A 10,378-nucleotide genomic window follows, 5' to 3' on the forward strand; every position below is an offset into this window, starting at 1 on the left:
GCTATTGGGGGAAGGCTCCCCTGAGGGAGAGATGTGGGGCAGAGCTCTGATGGGGTAGAAGGTCAGTAGACTGGGGGCCTGGAGGATAGCTTGGAGCCTGGAAGGGCAGATAAGTGGCCTGGGAGGGAGGAGGGGAGGAGGGAAGGCAGATAATGGTGGCTGGCTGGGGGCAGGAGTCAGGAACAGTCCAGTTTCGGCAGGGCCTCAGATGTATGGGAGCTGCTGGGGTCTGTGCTGACCGTCCTGGGGGCTGGGTCCTTACAACCCCTTCTGTGACTTAAGCGGAGAGGCAGCGCCCAGCCCATGCACCCAAGCCCCACAGGAACCGAGTCTCTGCAGTGGCTCCAGCCCTCGGCCCCTGCCCCGATATCGCCCTAGCATCTGGCTGGGCAGGGCTCCTCACCATGCCCCTTCCATAATGCCAGGCCCATTCCTGGCTTATGTCACCATCCCCAAGCTGGCAATGGCCTCACCTGCCTCGCCATCTCCATCCTGCCAAGCTCAGTCCCAGCGCAGCCTCCCTGACCACCTGTCCCCCATCTCCACATTCAGGATCAGCTCTCCCAGGACCCAATCTAAAGGATCCCTCAAGAGCGTGTGTCTGGGCCCTTCCCCTCTCCCAGTCGTTAGGCTACTGTTTAGCACCTACTGTGTGCACTGGGGACACCGAGGCCCCAAGAGGAGACAGGACATGAGCAGGGTGACCAGTCAGCTGGTATCAAGGGGCCTGGGAACCCAGGTCTCCCACCACCCAGGGCTCGATCTCTCCTGAGCTCCCAAGCTGGGTGGGGGTGGGAGGGTGGTGCCTTTCTATCCCCCAGCTGTCCAGAGCCTTTGAAGAGCCCAGCGGTGGTGCTCCCCATGGCGCCCCGCGGTGGAGAGGGCTGGTTTATTTCTCCTGCCCCGCAGAGCCCTGACCTGTGTGGCCTCCGTCTCCGGAGAACCCTCCACCTCCCCACTCTCCTGGCCGCCACATCTGCTTCCTGTCAGCCTCCAGCTGCAGCTCCCCCTGCCGGCTCTGGTCCACCCCCAAAAAAAACGCCACTGGGCCTTGCCTTGCTGCAGGGAGTGGGGGAGGCCCTCCACCACGGTCAGCCCCAGCTGCGCAGTGTTTTCCGTCCACAGAGGAGAGTGTCTTGACAGCTTCCCCAAGCTCCTCGCCCAGTGGCAGGCCAAGCGGGGCTGAGCAGTCAGACCAGGGCCCACAGAGGGAACCTGCACCATGGGGTCACGGCCAAGGAGGGGGCGCAGCTCAGATGAGCCCAGGAGGGCGCTGGCAAGGATGTTTCCAGAGCATTTCACCCGGGACTTCGCGGCTTCCCCTGCCGCCATGCTGCCCCTAACGCTATATAACACATGATACCAATACTGGCCAACATTTTGAGTGCTCTCTATGTGCCAGGCACTGTTCTAATCCCTTTGCATAGACTAACTTACTCTTCACAGCAACCCTATCATGTAGAGTTAGCCTACAGACTTAGCCCCCAGTTTATGGAGGAGAAAATTGAGTCCCAGAGAAGCTAAGTGATTTGCTACAGGTCACACTGTGATCACTAAGTCTTCCAGAGCTTTTTATGGTTATAAAATACTTTAAGACAGTCATCTCTGTTGGGCGCAGTGGCTCACACCTGTAGTCCCAGCACTTTGGGAGGCCAAGGTGAGAGGATTGCTTGAGCCCAGGAGTTCAAGACGAGCCTGGTCAATATAATGAGACCTCATCGCTATAAAGATTTTTTTAAACAATTAGCCAGGCGTAGTGGTGCATGCCTGTGGTCCCAGCTACTCGGAAGGCTGAGGTGGGAGGATTCACTGCACTCCAGCCTATGTGACGGTAACCCTGTCTCTAAAAAAGACAGTCTGCCAGGTGTGGTGGCTCACACCTGTAATCCCAACACTTTGGGAGGCCAAGATGGGTGGATCACTTGAGGTCAGGAGTTCAAGACCAGCCTGACCAACATAGCGAAACCCGTCTCTACTCAAAATACAAAAATTAGCTGGGTGGTTGTGTGCACCTGTAATCCCAGCTACTTGGGAGGCTGAGGCAGGAGAATCGCTTGAACCCAGGAGACCGAGGTTGCACTGAGCCGAGATAACACTACTGCACTCCAGCCTAGGTGACAGACTAAGATTCTGTCTGAAAAAATAAAAATAAATAAAAAGTAAAAAGAAGACAGTCATCTTATTTACTTCTCTATCTCACACACACACACACACACACACACACACACACAAAAAACTAGGAAAAAGGCAATGAATGTTATTAACCTCCCACCCAGGTCCCAAAAGGACAAGTCGAGGTTGTGGAGGAGAAAGCTCCTTCCCAACAGCCGTTGGCTGATAGGTGGCAGAGCTGGCATGCAAAGCTCTGTCTGTCGGACTTTGGTGGTACCGTGTCATATGGAGACACTGCAGAAGACACCAGACACAGGGTGTTCCAGAACAGTCTTCAAAACAAACTGGCGATGACCCCTTCAGTCTCCATGGAGGTTCTGCCCTCAGTCCTGGGCCTGCCAAACCTCTGTCAGCCCCAGAGATAAAGACTCAGAAGGCAGATGCCAGTCAGGGTGGGTGCAGCTGGCAGGTGCCCGTGAATTCCCAGGGGAGAGCGCTGTGCCGGTGAAGATGGCCTTCCCTCCACCAAACACAGGAGGTGCTGTCCTGGGGACAGAAAGCCAGGGACTCAGCCAGGCTGGGAGGGAGTGCGGCAGTCTGGGGTGGGCACTGGTCATAAGCTGGCCCTGAGCCCCAGTACAGTGCAGCCAGTGGGGCCAACTGCAGGCAGTAGGCAGCATGTCCCTGCAGCACAGGGCTTGGAAACAGCATGTGTGGCTGGAAGGCCATACACTACCACCTCCTCATTGCAGGCCCCAGGGATGTCCCTAATGTCTTGGAGCCTCAGTTGCCTCATCTGTGGAAACTCCCTTCCTCATACATCTGTGGCCTGTTTCCTCCCTGTGCCACTCACAGGGAAGTGGTGACATTAGGGTGTGTTCCAGAGTGGCCTGACTTAGGTGGCAGTACTTTGCCACATAACGTGTAAGCCATGGGGAGTGAGGGCTGTGTGGGCCCTGCTGAGTCTGGCCTTTCTGGCCTGTCCTGGAAGACTGGGTGCAGGAAGAGGCCCTGGCCAGCTTAGGGGGTGAGGGCTGCAAACCAGCTTGGGTTTGGGGTGCTGGAGGTGACACTTCACAACTATACTGATCGGACGGTCCTTTGGGAGCCGAACAGAATCTGTGGCTGGATCTCCAGGATGAGGCGACAGGGACCCAGACTCTAACTCAAGGTGGAAAGCCTTCTTACCGTCCAGGCAGTAAACTGGGGACACCCAAGCCCTAGATGGAGGAGCTGTTGGAGGTCTCCCTGGGACGTCCAGGAGAGCAGGGAACTTACCCTTCCTAGGTCCTTTCACCTTGAGATCTTGGCTCAATTTTGATGGCCCTGCACCAGCTGGTGTCCCCCTCCCACCGATAAGACTAACCACAGACAGCTTCTACATGCCGGGCTCTTTGTATTCATTATCTCCATTGAGTTGTCTGGTGAGAACAAGCCCATGAAAAAGCTGTTATCAGCATCCCTGTTCACAGATGGGAGCATGGAGGCCAGAGGGGGCAGGTGGCCTGCCCAAGGTCAGACAGCTGTTAGGTAGAAGAACCGGCATTCGAGCCCACTCACTGGGTGATCGCAGGGAGCCTCCCTCAGCAGGAGGGCCCCAGCACCGTGGTTGAAATGACCTGTGACCACAGGTGTCCCCGCCCCACCGCGCATCGGGTGTGTGTCTCTCCCTCTCTGTGTCTGTCAGTCTCTGTCTCTGTCTGTCTGGTCCCCTCCCTGTGTACCTGTCTCACCTGTCTGTCTCCGTGTGTCTCTCCCTGTCTGTTTCTGTGTTTCTGTCTTTCTCTCCCCTCACTCCCCTGGGCCCCTTCCTTCTTCTCTCTGCAGAGACCCCTCGAGAAGCCCGATGGCCTGGACGTGTCCGACCAGAGCAAGGAGCACCCGCAGCACCTCTGCGAGAAGTGCAAGGTCCTGGGCTACTACTGCCGTCGCGTGCAGTGACCAGCTGCCCGCTCGCACCCAGAGCCGCCCCCGACCAGCCCAAGGAGACGCTGCTTCCCTGTGCTGCTCCAAGGGGCTGCGTGTCGCCCTGTGCGTGGGGTGTCCTCGCAGGCCTGCGGGGCTGGGCCGGGGGCTCTTAGCGTCCTTGTCTTGTGTGTGTTGACAAACAGTGTTACTGACATCGCTGCCCCCACAGGCCAGGGAAAGCAGGGAGTCTGGGGCTCTTTAGGCGGGCCTGAGGTCTCTGTGGAGGGGACAAAAGCAAGCAAAAGCCCATGTCCAGGAGCCCCGGGTATCCCCACAGACTCTCCTCTGAGAGCCTCTTTGGGGTGAGCAGCCTTGTATTGGCCACAGGTGCACTAAATTTACTGTGAATCCCAAACTTCCCCCAGACCAGCCAGGCCGCCTGCCCCCACCCACAACCTTCCGGTTTGCCCGGTATGGAAAGCCACTCTCGGAAATCCCTGTTTCTTTCCTGAGTCAGCAATCTTGGCAAGGGGACATGTGTTCTAGCAGCTGCTGGGGAGTGGACCTCTCTGTCCCTTGCCCACTTTAAGCCCCAAATCCTGACCCCCTCTGACATCACTGGCATTGCACCTGGGTGTGCCCCCCTCCCTACCCTATGGACCCAGATAGGAGGGGTTAGGCACAGGGGAGGCACGAAACGCTGGACGGATCTGTCCTGGGGAACGTGAGCAGCCCCTCCCACGACCCCCACCAGACTGCCTTAGGTTTTGTCAGTCCCACTCCCCTTCCTTCCCCTGTGCCTCCCACCCACGCTGGGGGTCCACATCAAGGTAGTTTGGCCCAGCGTGGAAGCCCAGCGTGTCTGTTCTAGCAGAAAGGACGCAAGCCTGGCGTTCTGGAGACCTGGGCTCAAGTCCTTGCCCTGCTGCTGACGCATTCTGTCACCTTGGGCAAGGAATTCACATCTCCGGGCCTCAGTTTCTCCATTAGTTAAATGACAGCATAACACCAGAGAGCAGAGGGCCCATTTCAGCTCTGTTGTTCTGGGATTCATGCTGGCCGGTGCTGTGTCCTGGAGCTTTATTTGGGGAGTTTCACCCAGAATGGTGGGAGAAGCCTCCCAGGTGCCAGGTACCCCGCACCGTGACCCTTCACTTGGTGTCTTAGGAAGTCAGGCTGAGGGATGCTGAGTCCTCCCCTGCTGGCCCCTATAACCCCAGCCTTGCTTTTCATCCCCAACCCCTGCAAACATGGAGGAGCCTCCTCCTTCTCACCTCGGTCTCCTAGCCCCTCACGTGGGGAACCCTGAGACAAGCCACAGAACCCCTCTTTTCTAAAATGGGGACAATAATTTCCTACCTCCCAAGGGAGCAGAGAGGCCTCGTGGCACGTCCCTGGCCAGGGAGCCCACTGTCCTGACTGGCAGCGGGATCGTGCGCTCCTCTGTCTCCCGGATGAGAAGCCCCGTTTCCATAGTCATGACCCTTCCTTTCTCCCGGCTGTCAGAACTGGGTTTCTTGATTTTGCCCCTACATGATGCCTCTGTGGGAAAAAAAAAAAAAATCAGACCACGAAATGGGCCTGAAATTCAGTGTTTACCACGGCCTCAAGGATGCCCACCTGGTGTCCAGTTGCCTTTTGTATTCAAATGAAAATGCTTTGTACAACTGAGGAGTTACAGTGAAGTGTTAACCAGGGGTCCAGGGAGCGAGTTGAAAAGATGGAGTGAGTGTATTTGCAGCCAGGGAGCTGCAGGGTGGATTTGAGGGGCCATACCCTCTGAGCACTTAAAAAAGGTACATTTGCTCCAGGCAGCAGGCTGTGGACACTCTTGTCACCACTGGGGACTGCTACTAAGGACTCCCCGAGCGCGTTGTTCCCCGACTTCTCCAAGGTGTTGAGGTGAGCTGGGGTTGGCCCCGGCCCAGGCTTCTGTCCTCAAGGAGAAGCTGCCACTGACAGTCATCCTACTGCATCACTAAAGAGAATGTTCACAGTGGTGGGCAGTGTGCCTGTGCCAACCCTTCCAGGGACCCGGCCCCATGTGGGACCTTGGCCCAAGGATGCCTGGGGCCTGCCAGCTGTGCTGCAGGCCCCAGGGGGAGCCCACACCCTAAAAAGAACCCAGGTCCCTGACCACTGGAGGCCAGGGCTTCCCTGCACGGGCTAAGGGGAGTTGGGATATCACCCCAAAGTGACCTGGCCAGTGAGCTGTTCAGCAGGTAGCCAGTGCCCTGCCATCTGTGCAGAGCCAGCCACCTTGGGGGCTGAGGTTCCCGCTTTGAGGCCCACCCCCTATGCTCCCCTTGACTGGGCTCTGGCTGAACTGGGGAACTCTCTGTGGTCAGCAAAGCCACTGCCATGTAGGCTGGGTGCCGTGAGAATTAAGTGCTCAGAGGGCCAGGAGCCCAGGGGACAGGAAAGTGTGTGGTTTTAGTAAGTTCAAAAGGGACAATCGCTTGCAGTTGGTAGATCTAGCGATCTAGTTGGGAGATTATGGTGTTTACCCCGTATGAAGTATTCAATAGTTCTACTTGTGAATTTGTATTTATTTTGAGTTATACTTGACACAGAATTCCTTTTTTAAAAAAAATACTATGTGTGTATTTTGGAAAAAAAAATATTCATAGATGTTAAAATTTCTGCATGGTTACCAGTTTTTCTCACAACACTGAATTTGGTAGCTTTTCCCGAAAAAATCTTCACAGTGATTTTTTGTCTGTATATATTTGAAGGCCTTTTTTTAAAAAAAAAGAAAAAGAAAAGAAAAATATAATTGTTTGATTTTTGAGAATAAACAAACAAACAAACAAAAAGAGAGGCATTTTCAAAACTTCAGAACTTTCAGGAGGGCAAGAGAATATCAAACAAAGATTTCTGGAAGTATTTTGCCAACCTTCTGGTTGAACTGCAAGAAAATATTTATGGTGAGAACTTTTCTGTTTCCCGTTATTGGGTTTTTGGTTGGTTTTTGTTTGTTTTTTACTCTGCTTTGGTCTGTAAAAATATGCAACTGAACTACATTCAGAAGGAAATATTGTCTACATAGAATATTATATGAAGTTGGTACATAATTCTGATGAGGAAAAAAAATCTCTGCAATTCTTTAAGCCATATTGTTTTTCTGTGTTGTTTTCCCTGGATGAAAATATCAGTATTAAGTAGCCAGCATATTATTCAAGTGTTTAGGCTTATTAATATGTTCTCGTCCTGTATTTATACATATGTGTATTTTGAAAAGTATTATTGCCTTTTTTAAGGGAAGCTATAATTTGATACACAGTGAAAAAGGGAATGGTGACCCCTTTGTGCCTCTTCCACTGAGGATAACAAACAGCATTGTAATCCATTCTCTGGCACCTTCTTCTTGTTATCTTGTTATTACGGTTTTATTCATTTTGTAGAGGGGCAGGGGGTGGGCGAGGGGAAGAAGCAGCTTATTTGACTAACCAGCCCCTCTGTGGTCCACCAGCGTCTTGGCTTGGTGGGAGGGCTCTCGATCAGCAGGGCCCCAGGAGGGAAGAAGAAGTGGGGCAAAGCCTGGCCTCGCCGCTCCGGAGCTTTGCCATCTGAGCCACGCCTCCTCCAGGCCATGCTCCTTGAACTTGGAAATGTCAACCGGAGCCCTTACACCAGCCCTCCAGCATCTAATAGACTTGAATCTACTCTAAATGAATATTTAATCCAACCTCACTACATTGTAGCTCAGTCCAACGACTAACCCTGAAATGGGAGTATTCCAGCCTTCAGCGAGACGGCCAAGCAGTCCCCTGGGGGCTGTGGCAGCGGGCTTATCCCCTTCTCTGTTGCCAACCTTGCCGACGGACCTCCTCCACCCCCATGCGGTGACCCCCATCTGTGTCTGTGTCTGTCCATACGTGTGAGTCCAGCTAAAAAGACAAAACAGAACCCGGGGGCCCAGCTCGGAGGGTGCGTGGAGAAGGCTCCGACATCTCCGAAGTGCAGCCCTTGGGATGGCATTCCGTTGTGTGCCTTATTCCTGGAGAATCTGTATACGGCTCGCCTATAGAAATATAGCCTCTTCATGCTGTATTAAAAGGACTTTTAAAAGCAAAAGAGGCTCACAGGTTTCCTTGTTCACGCAAGCGTGTGGGGAGGCTGGACTCTTTCAGAGGCAGGAGACGGGGCAGGCGTCAGAGAGACTTGGGGCTGGCCTCAGCTCCCCTGGGTCTGGGTCATCTTGTCATTGTCCTGCCTCCATGCCATTGATTTGCCTCCTCCCAGTCTCTCTGCCCCCAACTGAACACTCTGCAGGGCGACGGCCCTCCCCAAGTTGGCCCCAGACTGGGTGAGATTGTCGGCAGATGAGGTCACGCATTCACTCAGTGGGGGGACTCCCGGGTGACCATATATAGGAGTGAATCTGCCTCGGAGCCGGCAGCCCTGGGCCGCTCCCACTTGGCACACTGGGCCAAGATCAGGATTTGGGCCCAGACACGGAGCATCACACAGTGAGCAAACAGAGGAGTCCAGGGGAGACGGCGCAGGGACCCCTCTTCTGACCAAAGCCTGGGCTGGCCTGGGCTGTCATGAGGTGGGGCTCCTGCTGAGGACCATGGGGAATCACAACGAAGCAAGACTGTCAGCAGCCACCCGCCTGCAAAGCCCAGCATCAGCTCTTGCTGTTCTCAACCTTGCTGCTCACCTGAGTCACCTGTGGGGCTTTAAGAACATCATTGGTCCCACCCCAGGGAGGCCGAGGAAGTGGTTCAGGGTGTCCTTGAGTTTGTAAAGCCCCCCAGCTCAGTCCATTGTGCATCCAGAGTTGAGCAGCACTGGGCTTCAGATGGTCCCTAGTGTTCCCGTGGGGCCCACGGTGATGGGGAGGAGGCGGGGGGCAGAGAGTCCTGCCAAGGGGCGCCTGGTCCTCAGCTCCAGCCAACTGTTGCTATCTGTGAATGATGTTGCCCGGGGAGGGAGGAAGGGGCAGCAGGAGAAAGACTGGAAATCCCAGTTGTTACATGGAATTGTCCATGTTTTAAATTTTGGCAACGAGTTAACGGGATTTTTGAATAGTGTAGAAGTCAAAGCAAATCTGTACGGGCCAGTCCATGCCCCCTGACTGCAGACTCTGAGATGGAGCAAAGAAAACAAAATGCCAGTCCTCGGGGTCAGGGACCATGGATGTGAGGGGGGAGGGACAGGCAGGAACAGAGACCACCAAGGCCAGACCTCCTGTCTTATTTGGGGTACAGAGCAAATCCCAGAACAAAGCCCCTTCCTGCTGATTGGCATCTAGAGAATTCCCCGCAGGGTGCCTGCCCTCAGTGTGTCGAATGGCAGCCAGGCTAGAGTCAGCCTGAACACAGGTGGCTGCCAGCCAGGCCCAGCAAGGGAGTGGAGAGGGCACCCACCTCCACCAGGGTGAGAGGAGAATGAAGGACCCCCTCCTCCACACTGTGCCCTCTGCCAGCCCAAGTCCTCCAGCAGCCCAGGTGGGGCTGTTGCTCTCCCTGGGCAGATCTGAGGACACAGAGCCGGTGTCTGTCTCAGGGCCCTCCTGTCTCCTTCAGCACTGCCACCAGGCCAGCCCTGCGACCCCAGCTGTGTGACACTGGGTGGCTTTGCCCCTCTCCGAGCCCCAGCTCTCCCGGGGGTATTGTGTGGATGAGACAACCCACTGAACACAAGACAAAGCGCACTGCTTGCACCCGGGAGAGGCCCGGGGAGTGTGGGTCTCCTGTTCCCATTGTCTGTGGCTCAGGCAGAAGCATCCGACCAGTGATCACACCAGGGATTCCACAGGGAGCCAGGCCTCGAACCCAGGGCCCCAGGTGCTTTTGCACATCCAGTAAGCATTGACTGGGCACCCATGCATGCTGAGGCTGGGGCTTCGGGGCTGTTGTTTGATGACATGCCCTTGTCTTTGAGTGTGTGGCAGTGTGCATGCGCCTGTGTGTTTGTTTTGTTTTGTTTTCTGTGGAAAGGAAACAAACCCAAGGCAAACACAGCCTGCATTTCAACATCTCCTGGAGCCGTGGAAACCACTAACTCCCTGGACAGGAAGGATTTCCGGTTGGACTCAGTGCCCGTGTCCAGAGGCAGCTGGCTGCTGAGGACCCAGGAGAGAGCAGAGTCCACCAAAGAAAGGGCTGGCAAGGGATCCAGAGACGGTGGCCCTGCCCTGAGCTAAAGCTGAGGCCCCACAGGGAAAGGTCTCACCTGGCACACTCACCCAGCAGGCAGGTGGCAGAGCCAGGATTTGATTGAACTTGGAGTTCTCACCTCCCAGTGCAGTGTATCAGGTCAGAGCTGGGACAGAGACAGAGTTGCAAAGGTCAGACCAGGAGTGAGGGTCCGAGGCTGGGTGTCTCAAAGGGCAAGAGACCAGGCAGGA

The 10,378-nt window shown here is 55.1% G+C and overlaps 1 protein-coding gene across 1 annotated transcript in view; it reads left to right on the forward strand.

Moving 5' to 3' along the window:
• ZCCHC24 (zinc finger CCHC-type containing 24) overlaps positions 1 to 8,097 on the forward strand; it is a 64,415-nt gene extending 56,318 nt beyond the window's left edge. The window contains exon 4 of the mRNA XM_050803544.1: positions 3,940 to 8,097. Within this exon, the coding sequence (XP_050659501.1) occupies positions 3,940 to 4,053 (114 nt within the window). The 3' untranslated portion in view covers positions 4,054 to 8,097. The remainder of the gene's footprint in view (positions 1 to 3,939) is intronic.
• The last annotated feature ends 2,281 nt before the right edge of the window (positions 8,098 to 10,378 follow it).

Source organism: Macaca thibetana, chromosome 9 (assembly GCF_024542745.1).
Source record: "Macaca thibetana thibetana isolate TM-01 chromosome 9, ASM2454274v1, whole genome shotgun sequence".
Classification (NCBI taxonomy): domain Eukaryota; kingdom Metazoa; phylum Chordata; class Mammalia; order Primates; family Cercopithecidae; genus Macaca; species Macaca thibetana.